Genomic DNA, 14,408 nt, shown 5'->3' with positions numbered 1-14,408 from the left:
TTGTGAGTAAATCCACCGAAGTGATTACCGAAACGATAGGGTGCAATTGAGAGAATGGATGGAGCTGAGGAGGACTAAGTCGACTAGTTGTTGACATGTTTCGTTGATATTTGGCTAAATGTGACACGTGAGAAGCCGGTTCCATAATGAGGTTGAAGTAGGTAACGCTACTGTGACGATGCATGTTTATCAGAAATTGTTGCTTCGCAAAATTACAGTGGTTGTCTGAAATTCAGTAAACCGTAATAAACAAAGCATAGTTATATATTTTGTAAGGCCAACTCCTTGAAAGTCGTTCTCAAATTGCACAATAAGAAATTTCCCCTCATTTTCCGATACGTCAACGTTACCAACTTCAGCCTCCTGTTCCACATTCAAACTACTGAATATATTTGAAAGAAGGTTATCATCTATTTTATCATCTAGTTTGTCATCATTATAAAAGTAGGTACGATTCGTCAAAGACCTCCCTATAAATTTCCATCGATTTTGTTAATCTGAATCCCTCGATTATTTCGTGGACCAAAACCCAACTTGGCGAATGAAAGCATCTCGTTTCGTACGAAGCCCCGTAGCATATTGGCGCTTATTTTCTCACCGGTGAATACCCAGCGTCGAGAGTTATAAGATCCGCAAACCATGGAGGCAAAAGAAGAGCGCAGGTTGCCGGTTTGTGTCTGTAACGAGCATCAGAATCACGTCAAGCAGTGCTAATGAAGGATAGCTGGTTCTTCTTGCAGCGTCGCGTTCCCCGTTAGTCCATGGCCTGGTATAGTACTGGGACTCCTCGATGCTCAGGTGATCCGTAGCCGGTTCTCTTGGCGCGTTTTAACCGCGCTGCATCCTGCGGAGCGGTCAGCTGTCCCTCAGCTCCCGGTTCCCGAGGACGCTAGTATTATAGTCTGGATACTCGCGGCGAGCTTATCTCTCGGACATCGCCAAGCGCCGATGCAGCTAGGCCTGAAGCTGCATTAGTGGAGTCCTGGCTTGTAAGTATGGGTGCAAGCGGCGGTTCCCGGTTTTAGGACGCCACTAAAACGTTTATGAGTTTATTGTGTCGAACAGCGTATCCTGCGTCGGTTTGTGCCGCAGGTTCACGGACGACGACGAGTGAAGGGCGCTACGGCTGGTTGACAGATATATGTAATTCCTTTTTTCCTTATTCCTGCACCTCTTTTTATCACTCATTTTCCTTTTCGCCTCAGCGCCGGGCGTTTTTTGCCAACGCCTGGCCGCAAGTAGGCCACGATGCCTAAGTTCTGACTTCGTTTTTTCCCCCTAACCGCTTAACCTGCAGCCCCCGCAGCACGAGATATCTGTCGTCACTATTCAGGGGGACAAGACATCCGTCAAGTGCCGTGAAGAAGGACGAAACAAGACGTATGTATGTACGTACGCGTGTGCAGCGTTCACGTGCGCACGTAAAGGACCGGGCAAGAGCCTCGTTGATGGAAAAAATTGTATCACTGTTCCGTAACTCGTCGACGGAAGCCGAACGAGCTGATCATCCTCGATGTGACATCACGGCTGAGCCTCGAGCGTATCGGTCTCGTTGTGTCTTTTGTCCCGCGAGAGCTGCAGGTTCCTTCGGACGCAGGTTAATTTGAAATTCATGCTGTACGCAGGTTCGTTTTGGGCGATCGAATGACGAGTCTAACGCGCGACTTTATACAGATGTACAAGCTGGCTGGCATGATATCAATGAACCCCCCCCCCCCCCCTCAGGTACCTCGTAAATGGTAATCAGGTAGTTTATGGCGAGTGAAGTGAACGTCAACCGACTTTTCCTATTATACTGCATCTGTCTTGTATACTATATATACATACGAAAATTACGACCTAACGACGTAATTAAAAATAATTAGCGTTGTTTTTCTTTGTCTTTAATTAGGTCGATAATCACCTCGATGACAATACACATCTAATACAGTCCATTTCGAATTTCATTGGATTATGGCATTAACAGCAATAAGTCCCATAGCTCGTTAATTGAATGTATGAAAGACTGCAACAAGTTGCGCGCTTATACGCTTTTACCCACATTCTGTATTCTTCCGTGTATCCATAAAGTAATTACTATCGGTCTCACTCCTTTTATTATACCTACCGAAGGTCGCGCCACGGGCGTTCAAAGGACCCCTGAGGCGAACCTCGGCATCTGCACAGGCCACCGTTGCGAGACACGATTTTTATTCTATTTCGAGATTTCTTTATTTCGCTGGAATTACGAACTATACACTGATCCGCAAACGGAAATCCAAGTTCTTCCGTATTCCTATGGTAATTAATTGCCGTGCGGATGCAACAAATGATAAAAACCCGTCGAAGAACTACTCTGAAGAAAGATTTTCCGCTACGAATAGAAAGTTTTTCCATCCAATGGTTGGCTGACATTTAAAAAAGTGATACAGAATTAAATCTTGAGGAACGAAAAATTTGTTTTTATCAATGTAAAAGGAACTCGAAGTAATTGAAAGTGTTTATAATCAAGTAACGCCCTGACGCGTAATATAACGACTCTATTACGTTAAAACCGTGAACCTCATTAACAAAAATGATTATAAAAAAGGAGAGAGTACACGCGTATCTGTACGCGTTTTAGGCTATCCTAAGCGACGACACATCGTCTGCTGTCACTTTCACGTCGTTCATTTGGTTGCTCAAAGGGACGAAGAGACGGTTTTAGTTCGTCACCGCGTTAGTCGGCCTCGCTAAACGTTCACTAAACCGCATAGGCGTGGGCGTAAATCATAAGGGTGAAAGAGTAGAAAAAGAAAGAGGGAGAGAAAGCTTTATACCTAGACGGCTCGACGTCCAAAGAAGCGACGAGGGAGTTATTCAACGGGTGTCGGGAAAAACAAATTACAAGTACACCGTAAGAAAAAAGTAAATTTAAAGGAGAAACGAAATGGGTAACTCTGGAGAAAACTCGTGCGAGAAACAGGGAGGATTTGGCGACGACGCAAAAGTGCGAGCATATAATATATAAGTATAAAGGCGAATGCCGGCGAAATAGCACTCAACAGCTAGGCCGCGAGGCAAACGCGAGTAAGATACTCGAGGCACGCCCGACCTCCTACCAGACAGATTAAAATGACACAATGGTCGGAGGGACCCTTGGAAGACGAGGAAAACTATTTCAGGATAAGCAACGCGACTTAGAATGAAGAATTTCCACTTTCGTTTGCCGAGTCGGAATTAGCCTAGCCGGGTTGAATAATTTTCGAGGACTTTGGAGAGTTATCAAACAGCGACAAATCAACTCAAGTCAGGCAGGCCAAAGTGATACCTATCGCTGACGGAAATATGGAGGCGCGGACGAACAGCAGGAGATGCAATGAGTTACGATGTTACGACAAACTTGTCTGCAGGTAAAGTAATACGAGTCTTTTAACGCGATTAAACACTCCCCATCGATCTAGCCGGAGCTCAACGCTGCAGGTATACGGTGTTTACCTGAGGTATTAGAGGATATCCGAACGAATGGATGATCATTAGGAGGTGTCATAATCCAGTTGTATACCTGTCCACCGAGGACCTCTAGTCCTTTGTGTTCGATTTTTCCACGTCAAGTGGTAATCGGATTAGGGATCGTCCTTATTATATTTCCAGGACCAGCCAGTATCTGTCTTCCAAAAGTCTGTGTCACAGAGATCTAGCGGTCCAAACTTTTTATATGCACAGCATGAATTCATCAGCGTGACAACCGTAAACTACAAGGAATTTTTATGTCCGAAAAGACTGTATCCGACAACTCACAACTGCAGTTTACTCGTTAATTTTTGTAATGTTTTACTTCATGGTGAGAATTATATCATCGGTAGTATCTTGGCATATTTGAGTGACCGCAGTTATGTACATATCGTACATTTTTGCAGCGAAAGAAACAATAATTTTAACGCATAAGTAAGCTATTGGAGACATGTGTCTGGTATTTTATTCAAGACGCGCAGTTTCCCTTATCTTTGATGATCTCCAACCGTTGGTACAATTTTGTTCAAATTCAATAAACTACCTGATGAAATTCTAGTGGAAAAACAAGGAACTGTGATAAACACAATGATGAAACACTGCAGAGTATATTAAGTACAGGTACTTTGCTTATACACAAATTAATTGGTAAAGGAATGTATAACCTATGCTCGTCAATACAGTCAAACGCTGTACGCGGATAACGCGGTAATAATTACAAGATCACGATCAGCAACAGTTGGTGTAGAATCATTTTTCCGCGTTGTAAAAGGGTAGAGAAGTCAAAGATGTCCTTCGATATAAGGTAGCATTAGTGCACCGTCTCCGACCACCTTAATTTGACTTTCAATACCTCCAATTTACGACTAAAATCCAACATTGAACAACCGGTCATATACAGAATAAATCACTAATATCCTTGACGCGGTTCATTCCTTAAAAACAAGTATTTCCGCAGACGAATTGCACACCAAACTGTACACCTCGTGGACATAACCTCAAAGTTCGATGGCCCCAACTCTAGTACCCTGCATACATTTCTGCAACCCTTTGACGTGTTGCGACGCCAAATCACGCAATATATAAAAGTGAAAATCAGGATTACTCACCCTGTCGTACTGGTGGGTGGCAGAGGCCGTGGAAAAGGGTTGAAAAGGCGCGGGTCTCGCAGGGCTGTGATGAGCCGGATGTGCGGCGTGTGCGGCGTGGGCGGTGTGGGGGGCGGCATGGCCCTGGGCATGGGGGTGGGGTACGGCATGGGGGTGGCTCGGGTGCGGGGGCGGCGGGGCCCGCTGATAGAGGTACGGATAGTAGGCCTGGTACATGACCTCGGGGCAGCTCATCACTCCACCCGGGCCCGGCCCCCCCGAGCCGGCCTGGCGACCCGCGTAGCCGAACGTCGCACCACTATTCAAAGCCCCGTTGGCCCCGTTTACCCCGTCGAGGCTCGTTATGGTTGCCTATTTCCGAAATTCCTCTTTAGCAACCCAACTCCGGGCTTACTCGCCCCGGGTTAACCGTACCGGTTTTTTCACCGAGCGAACGCAACTGTTTCTCTTTGTTCCTCGCAGGGATTGATGCGGATCTGAATTAGCGGCTATTAACGCATGTTTGCGTTCCTCGATAAAAGAGGAAACGATGAGAGAATATGATAACAAAGTAAAGAAAAAAAAAAAAAAAAATAAGAATAGAACGAAAAGAAAAGGTTGCACTTTCAACGAGATTTTCACACTTGCACTGTTGTTGTTGTTGTTGTTGTTGTTGTTGTTTGGTAGTATTAGGATATGTTCCGTTGACGAATGTACGACGTAACTTGATGTATTATGATTCACAATTAACGCGCGGGTAATCCGTTTTATCACAATTTCAAACACAGTAATGTACTAACGCAGTCATTGGCCAGAGATTCGTTATCAGTTCTCACGTGATCGAAAGAAACGATGGATAAAGTCGTGCGTCGACGATTCCGAAAGCGCGTTAACCGGCCTTCAAACTTTCCACGTGGTAACTACACTGAAGACGATGTATGCGATAAATCTCAGCAACACCGACGATCTCGATGCCTGTATTTGAAATCGTGTAGGTATAACGATTAGACGACGCGTTCCTCGCGGGAAACGAATTCGGTTTCCTGGGACGCGCAGCCCGTCGGAACCAGTCGGTCCACGAGTCACGACGCTAGTCCCTACAGACCGTCGCTCCGAGTTTCAACTTGTCACCAAGACGTCAAACTCCCTTCTCCGCCCCGCTGGCATCGATCCTCTCGACCAATCGGAGCGCGTCACAATCGAATCACACGATCTGACACCACGTTGATGTCCAAAGCCGTTCCTCAGCGTCGTTCAGCGGATTAGCGAAATGCCTCTGAGGGTGACACTTCGGGTACTGCGGCAAAACCGCGCGAAAATAAAATCCGTGCGTGACAAAGAGCTGCGGGTTTAATCCGATACGTTAAACGGGGTGCGAAAGCGTTTCATCGATCAACGATCGCGAGGGATCGGATCATCGGATTTATAGGCCGATTTCCGTTTTGCCGGGAAATGCAAGAGCACGCGGTGAGTGCTGCTTCTGCTGCACTGCCGGATTAACACCCCCCGAATAAAATACACCCTGCAGTGCAGGTGGTGGTGTGTCTCTGGTGGGCAAACACAGACTGAATCCCAGAGGCCTGCCAACCCCCTCCACCCCGGCGTTTCACCTCCGACTGTCTTTTTCTACCGGCGTTCATCCTCTCTTCCTCTTTTTAACACCGGGTTTACTACACACAGAGGGTCGAACCCGATCGCCTCGGGCTCTCCGTCGGCGCCGCCTCCTGGCAGCGCCGGATCCAGCCAATCCGGAGGCCTCTCTTCAACCGCCAATGGGAAACGGACGGGAACCCTCGCGCCACTCCTACGAAGAGTTCGTATTGATCTCACAATGAACCCGACTCCCTCGTCCGCATTCATCCCCCTCCCTCCCTCCCACCTATTCTCCTCTCCCCCCTCCCCTTCGCCATCCCCCGCCCCGCGGTATTAAGAAGTTCCTACACCGCGGGTACCCGGCTAACCCACCCTCGCACCGTATCCTCCTGTAGAGGCCCCGGTAATGAGTCTTAATTAACAGTTTCGCGGTGTTTCGGGAAGCTTAATTTTCCTCCGCCAAGCTTTTACGCTCTCCTTCCAAGACGGAATTTTCAACCGTTTTTTTGTGTTTTTACTCTTTCCTTATTTTTCAACGTGTTGTTTTTTTTTTTCTTCGTTTTTTCTACTTCGGTTTCTTTCCTCCGACAAGTATCCAATAGTTTAACTTGTATAGTCGCCTCACGCGTAAGATCTATAATGTTTCCCAGCTTTTGTAACGTGCTTTGCACGTTCTTTCAGTGCTCTGCGATTGATTATAATATAATTTTATTATTTACCGATGTTATAGAAATTGGTGGAATTTTAATTGATTCTGCAATGATCAAGTACGTCGATCCTGTTTGTCGGATACAGGACTCAATAACATTTATACTTGCACTCGATAGTGAGTGCATTCACGTCTGATTTATGTTGGATTCTGTAGATTCCAGAACGCAATTCACGAACACGATTTTGAATGATGTATGAGAGCAAACGATCTAGCCGAATTACTCACGTCGCGTTCCATAATCATGCACAACGCAGTATGACGTTGAGATTTTCACACGCGTTGATTTTCATGAAGATATATGAAGAAGATTACGAAATTTAATGATGTCGGGAACAAAGAGTTCTTATACTATTAACGTTTCCACGAATTATCTGATCGAATCGAAAGTAGACTGAAAGTTGTCCGAAGCTGTTATAAGCTTGCAAAATCAGGCTCCAAGCACAATTAATATACGCTTCAACATACATAAATGTTTTCTACCGTACACCTTCTACTCGTCGTGAATCATATCTCGTTAGAACTCAACTGATCTCGACGATCAAAAACTACAATAGTTATCTAGAAACTTCCCTCGTTCGCTGATAAATCGTTGGTCAAATCTGTACAGTAATCATATGTTTCAAGCTTCTATAAACTGAGTAACAATTAACTTGTAGCGCGGAATTTGAAATACATATTGTACACAGCGCGTTAAACGCTATTGCTATTCGATACAATAATGCAAATTAATCTGATTGTGAAATCATTAACTTGTTTACAATTCAGATGATCCGGTGAAGTAAATATGACCCGTTCAAGTATATACATACAAAGTGAGGAATTAAAGGAAATAACCGCGATGATCCGCTGCAGTGCGACACTTGACCGTATCAAATTGTATTCAAACAACGCATAGAGCCGGTTAATCCGGGTAGCAATTCCCGCGACAGGTCTTCGGGACGGTGCAGCGGTGCGGGGAATGACTGGGGTCGGTGTAGCTGCTATTTACTATAACACACGCTCACTTGGGGTGTCGAGAAAATCCAATAAACCCGAGGGCCGTGACACGGTCCTATTGTAATACGGACACGGTGCTAACGCGTGAGTAGGTATATATATGTATACCTATTATAACGAATGCACGCAGGTCCGTTTCTCTCTCTTTTCTTTCTTCATCTTTTTTCTCGATACGAATAATTTATTTTCACCCCCCCCCCCCCCCCCCCGCCCTTTTCTCTTCCACCAAACTCTCGGCACCCGCGAAGCTACACATCAAACGAAAGTACAGTGTATATGCAGGGGGAGTCAGAGCGCACGTGGCCACTCGACAATGCAAGGGTGGCTCCCCGCTGCTAATAGTTCGACATTAAATTTGTCAGCGATATTAAGGTTGGAGAGAGGTCAGGCCGTATACTCATAGTTCTCCATGGATAGGATGAATGGGACGACCATGGCCTGAAGAATATGCTTCGTGGGGTGCTTTTATTAGCGATTTGGGGGGCGCGCTCCTGCCGTGCTCGCGATTTTCTTCTGCATTATACGCACGTATACACACCGATTCTACGGCTAGTCGGAACTCGGTCCTCGAGCTTATCCTCATCCATTAACTCCGAGTTTTATCCACTCGGAAGGCCCTTGCAATTCATCACTGTAAATATATTTTATACATATATATATATATATGCCAAAACTTGAGCACGCTTTCACAATTACAGGTGTATGACACCGCCTACCTGCTGGAATTGCAACATTTTATCTGTTATTATAACTTGTTTTTCGATAATTGTGATGCAGGGACGTTTAAGTTTCATTTACACAAGTATACTGGAATCTCGTATAAAATATAGGAGAAGCTTTACAAGAAGACCGGGACAGCGGTGCGGAAATCGAAGCAAACCGTCGAGTTTTTCCCTCGATAATTTCCACCCGACTTGAACCATTTGCGAAACGATTAGAAGTAACAAATTGGTGCCGGTAAATATCAACACACACAAAGTGAATACCGATCGTCACTGCAGTTTTGCTCTAATCACGAGAGACATTTCTTCTTTCTCTCTTATGATTCAAGGTTCAACTCCGAAGGACACTTTGTGGTTTGGCAAATCACGGGAAGAACATACGCAGCCAATCGAACCTTCTGTGAATCGAAGCTGCAGCCTGCGGTTGAAGGATTTAAGAGAAAAGGATCTGTTCTAAGACCGTGTGGCGAATGTTTTTCGAGGGCAGATTGGCAACCGGCTAGCACGGGCCAAAGCGAAGCGAACGAAGCGAACGGCCGAGTCTCACGGACGGCAGAAGCAACAGCCACGCGGCTCGCGGAGCGCTCGGAATGCCGATATAGCAAATTAGGAGATTCCCAACATCTTTGCCGACGAGGAGTCCGCTTCTGAGGATGACACTGCAGCGATCGCGGTCCACTTCTTCCGACGCAGCGTCCCGTGTGACGATCACAGCTCAGCCCGGGGTGTCCGTTATATCAAATTCTGCTCATTCTCCAAATACGATACGAGTTTCTTTCATTACACGGTTATAATTGCCATGGTTTGCGATTTGGAAAAACAAATTGATTCATAGAGGGAAGAAATAATCCGATCGGTCGGAAAATTCAAGTGTTAATATAGAGTCAGCAAGAAAATTTGTTGCAAGAGCTGGAATTTCGTAAGTTTTAACTAACGGGTTTGCTGAATTGGGAAGCCGATTTCGTTATGCTTGGAAAAAAAACTTCGCGCTATCGAGTGAAAATTCTTGCTGTTTTTGTATTGACACTGAAACTTGTTTGTCCATAGCATTATTGGTTTTTTTTTGTAAGATACAATTAACTCCAGAGATTGCACTTTGTCGAAATGTTTTATACGATAACGAAACCCGTTCAATTATATATTTTCACGTTAAGAGATAACCACTTGAATTGAGATTCTTTTTTTCTCACTTTAATTCTTTTCAGTACAGAATAAATATGGCATATTGTCTTTTTCATATACTTACTTAGATTAATAAAACCTGGACCAGTTTAATTGCTGGGGCATTCGATGACGGTTCATCGCGTCGCCAGCAGATGGAAGCGCCAATCTCCAGACTATTATAAGAAAAGCGCAGCTCTTGCCGCCGCGGTTCTATCGAGGACGGCGTCACAATACTTTCAGCATTCATTACTTATACATACTAGCAGCCTGCACTCTTCTAGAAATCGATATTTTCACTCGATGATCTATAACCCTTACGATGAAATTAATATGTTTGGCGTGGAACAATTTTTATCGAAATTGGTAGGATTAATTAAATTTAGATTTACTTACCGCACGAAAATTAAAAATCTCGACCTGGATTAACCAGGTATAGATTTGGATTAAGGTTTAACGAATTGCCAACGTCAGACTTGATATAATAAGAAAGACGGACTAATAGTGAAATTGCTCATTTAGTATTATTATACCTTACAAGCTATCAACAACAATATTTAACCGATATTGCTAATATAGCAGCGATCGGTCAACCATAGCTGGATGTACTTAAAATTCCATGCATAATAATTCTGTACTCTGAAATGAATTTGCCGACTGTATCGTAACACGAATCAATTGTGGGAAGAAGTTACGATTCCCGGTTATACTCGTCGATATATAAACTTGTAAAAACATTTATAAAAGAGAAAATAAAAATAGAAAATAGGAATAAAGCAAATAGACTTCAACGCAATTGCGCTGGTTCTTTGGAAAATATTGGAATTTGATGAAAATTTAGCAGTTACCTAAGACTTGAAATTTTTAAATAAAAATCAAACACATTATGGAGTTGGAGTGAACATCGACGCGTCCCTCTCTCAGGTTAGGCTTCAGTTTTTTGCTCTGCCTCGCTGTCTTCTGCCGCCTTCTTCTTGGCGGCTTCCTTCTTGTCATCTTCATCGTCCAAAAACTTGTCCCATTTCGCGATGCGCTCCTCAATCTCAGCCTCCGTTTCGACGATTCTTAAGCAAAGAAAACCAAGGTTGCAGAACAAACGTGAGAGCGTCCCCACAAACAGGGAACACCTTCGACTCCTAAAGTTATCCAAGACAAAATTTACACGAAAAAAAAACCTCTCAAGTCGCATAATTTCGGCAGTTGATATCAATTTTGAATATTTGCTTCGGTGCGTCCTGAAAATCAATCTTTCATGCAATACAAAATAAAGCTATTCGAATTCATTCTTCAAAAATCATGTTGCACAAATTTAAAAATATGAAAAATCGCTAGATGTGGTGATTTTTGTATCATGGTCATGAGAATGCTTGCAGAAATGTAAACCAATCAATATTGATTTGTAGAAAATGCTTTATCGGCTGGTCGTAACTGCCTGCGGATCAAGATCAAGAAGCTCGACGAAGTCTCGCGTCGAGTAAAGGGCGACTCTTTACCGTGATGGGATAAGGTTGCCATCGTCGGGTAAAAACGTCTGCGACCGATGACGTAGCATCCGACTCCGGCGTCGGAAAACAAGCAAACGACTTACAACTAAATAGTCGGTAAAGAAGGCAATCAGCTTGAAGAAGGATAAACTCACTTGTACTTGGTCTTCCCATCCCATAATTCAGCAGATATCTTCTTCTGGGCGAACCAGCGCCCGTTCAACAGCTGAATGCAAGCTTGCGCCTCAGCTGGTTCCTTGAATGTGACTTGAGCAACGCCGTCAGGGTGCCTCTAAAAATCACAAAAAACGTACATCTAATTATTGCATTATACTCAATTTTGTAGGCTCAAAGTAGCACTTCTAATGGGCATAAAATGAACTGAAATTAACTATAAGGTCAGAAACATAGACGAGGAATATCTTATTACACGCACTTAATGGCAATTTTAGTGGCGTAGATTATACGGAGTCCAGACCTTCTTGATAAAAAATAGGAAGCAATAAATTTGGAATAATCAAGACTGTAATAGCTGCTGAATTATTTTATTCGCGCAATAGATATACTACTTGTAGATAAACCCTGTCTTTATCTTTACAAGGGACAGAAAAAAAATGTGACGATTCTAATAAAATTAACGCAGCCGTGAAATGAAAGATAGTGCAAGCTAGTAGATGGTTGAGAAAAAAAATGTTTTGCTATCTATATATACATACATATATATAACATATATTTCACAGAAATTGCGTAACTCTAAAGGGAATATTACTATTTACCGGATGACGAGTATTTTTTTTCTTTAGAAATCATAGTAACACACTTTTTGCCATTTCGCATTTGGTATAACAGAAAATCAAAGACACATCTATCAGTGCAAAGTTATTGTGGTCAAAAGTTTCTACTGACCTTAATAATAAAAATATAATAAATTATACTGCAAAAATGTAAATGCAAAAAGAAAAGAAAAAAATAGCAATGAATTCCTGGTATAAATGAGATCCGAAAACAAGATATAAAATAATTTCCGATCCCACGCACGCCCAAGACGGTATATCAAACATTGTCGATTTGCTCAAATTTACTGACACATAAAAAACGTGGACCCTATAAAATTTTTATTTTTTTTTCTCTCCGGCCAGGCTGTCAAATTAAATTACAATTAGTTTACCCGAAAATGTGGGTCAATGACTTTCCAACAGTCGATCGCGGTGCGGAACACATCAGTTGGTAAGAATATATCGTACTCATATACCTATACCCAGATACGCACACACAGGATATTATATATAATTCACGTGAGATCGTACAAGAGAATGTAAGAACTGGCGCCAAAATTCTTCGCGAGGTGAAGTGGAGTTAATCAGGACGATTCGATGTGCGATAGTTCAACACAGCTCTGGTACTCTGGGTTGTATTCAAGTTTTGTACAACCGCATGTAAGTCGTTCGTATAACACCGCCAACGATAGTGTCGAAATAAAGACAGAAAAAAAGAGAAAAAAAAACCACCAACAACAACGACAAAAAAAAGTACAAAAAAATAAGGTCTTGTAGTCTAAACAAGCCATTAATCAGCCGAAGGACCGACCTGATCCCATAAAAAAACTGACGACATTGAGACGGTGACCCACAGCTGTGTTGTGGCGTAATTGCAGATTTAGCGGTTATAAGATATAATATATTATAAAGTGTAAGATTAAAGTTTATTCCTATTTTTTAAATTTTCTTCAGCCATCATTTTATTCTCTTCAAAATTGGGGAATAATGCCTCTCTAAAAAAAAGTAAATTACTTATTCGACTTTCTACAAGGTACTGTTTTTGTATTAATGCGTCGTTATGTAATTTATTTATTTTTTTTATATACATTACCGATAATAAAAACTCATCGCCGTTCTACCGCTTACTGTAAATAATACCATTTGTTAACATTTTTTATATAAGCTAGTATTGCTCCCGCAATTGAACGTTATTAATATATATATTTTATAATGTCGTTAGAAATATTATTCATTAAATCATTTCTCTTTTGGTTACCACGTTCCTGATGAGTTCATTCTAATAGATCTAATGTCGTTCTATTATTCGTGCTTTTCCCACCTTTACGGCAAATGACATTATATCTCGCCAATTAATTAAAGCAATAAATCACAAACCTTCAAAAATCGAACTCTCGAGAAAATACGTCACAATAAATCAGGTCAATCAAGTCCTTGCCCTTTCTGGACAGTCGTAGAACTACCACCCTTAAACTTCAAAGTCTATTAAAATGTTCTCATACGTCTGTTATAACTCTAATAACTGCAGACAGTTAGAATCTCCACCTACTCATCCATGAAAATCTCGTTCAATGTCGAATTCCACCAAGTCTGGTACGTTTAATATACATACCTAGAGTACAGCTATATAGGCGCCTACTTACATTATACATAAGACGAATTATGCGATCTCCTTGACTGCCTGAACTAGCGTTTAAATATAGACGTTATAAGTATTCGTGTGTCCGCATGTTTGCATATTTTCCGCGTGTTGACGACTCGGCTCAAGAGTTATGTTATGTTATGGTGTCATATTAGATATACGCTTATGAAATTCCATTTAATTAGTTATAACTCTTCGTACTATCCATCTGCTAATACGATTGGGTAGAGCCAACTTTTTTTCAAGTTATCTTGTTATTTTGAAATGAGTAGTTGTCGATAAATGTCGAAGAATTTTGTCAGAACTTCTCAATTATTACGCCCGTTTATCGTATTCCAGATGCTGTGATCTCGGAAATTTGTTTTGCGTTAGCTACTGGTTTCATGTATATTCACGGTAGTAAATTTTTTTATAACTTAGGGTCAGCTTTGATAGAGTAGACCTTTATGAATATTTTGCAACATTTCAGGCCAGCGCCTAATACGCTTACAAATATTTATACGTTTTGTACTCTCCGCACAAAGCCTTTTCTTTACATGCATCAGAGCTGATTGTTATGTAATAATAGCATAACGATATATCCATAACATTCCAATTCGTGCATTTTATAAATAATTGCATAATTATTTCATATTCATATGAAAGTGTAAGGAATTTTACCAGTTTTTTCTCCATTTATAATTGCCCTGACATCAGACTCGTTAAAAAAAAAAACTACGTATTATACAACTCTCTTTATACAAGTTGAGAAATCATTGACAAC

General features: G+C 42.2%; 2 protein-coding genes across 4 annotated transcripts in view; both read right to left on the bottom strand.

Annotated features, from left to right (window-relative positions):
* LOC124416130 (protein vestigial) overlaps nucleotides 1–5,791 on the bottom strand; it is a 51,043-nt gene extending 45,252 nt beyond the window's left edge. Inside the window, exon 1 of the mRNA XM_046897022.1 lies at nucleotides 4,581–5,791. Within this exon, the coding sequence (XP_046752978.1) occupies nucleotides 4,581–4,814 (234 nt within the window). The 5' untranslated portion in view covers nucleotides 4,815–5,791. The remainder of the gene's footprint in view (nucleotides 1–4,580) is intronic.
* Nucleotides 5,792–10,239: 4,448 nt separating this feature from the next.
* Nucleotides 10,240–14,408, bottom strand: part of LOC124416513 (HIV Tat-specific factor 1 homolog) — a 44,112-nt gene continuing 39,943 nt past the window's right edge. For all 3 annotated transcript variants that reach the window (XM_046897654.1, XM_046897655.1, XM_046897656.1), the window contains exons 7-8: nucleotides 11,383–11,519; nucleotides 10,240–10,807 (exon numbers count right to left, since the gene is read on the bottom strand). In XM_046897654.1, the coding sequence (XP_046753610.1) occupies nucleotides 10,669–10,807; nucleotides 11,383–11,519 (276 nt within the window). In that variant the 3' untranslated portion in view covers nucleotides 10,240–10,668. The remainder of the gene's footprint in view (nucleotides 10,808–11,382; nucleotides 11,520–14,408) is intronic.

The sequence above is a fragment of the Diprion similis genome, chromosome 2 (assembly GCF_021155765.1).
Source record: "Diprion similis isolate iyDipSimi1 chromosome 2, iyDipSimi1.1, whole genome shotgun sequence".
Classification (NCBI taxonomy): domain Eukaryota; kingdom Metazoa; phylum Arthropoda; class Insecta; order Hymenoptera; family Diprionidae; genus Diprion; species Diprion similis.
Note: the sequence above shows the minus strand (reverse complement) of the source record. Positions and strands in the feature narration are given on the sequence as shown.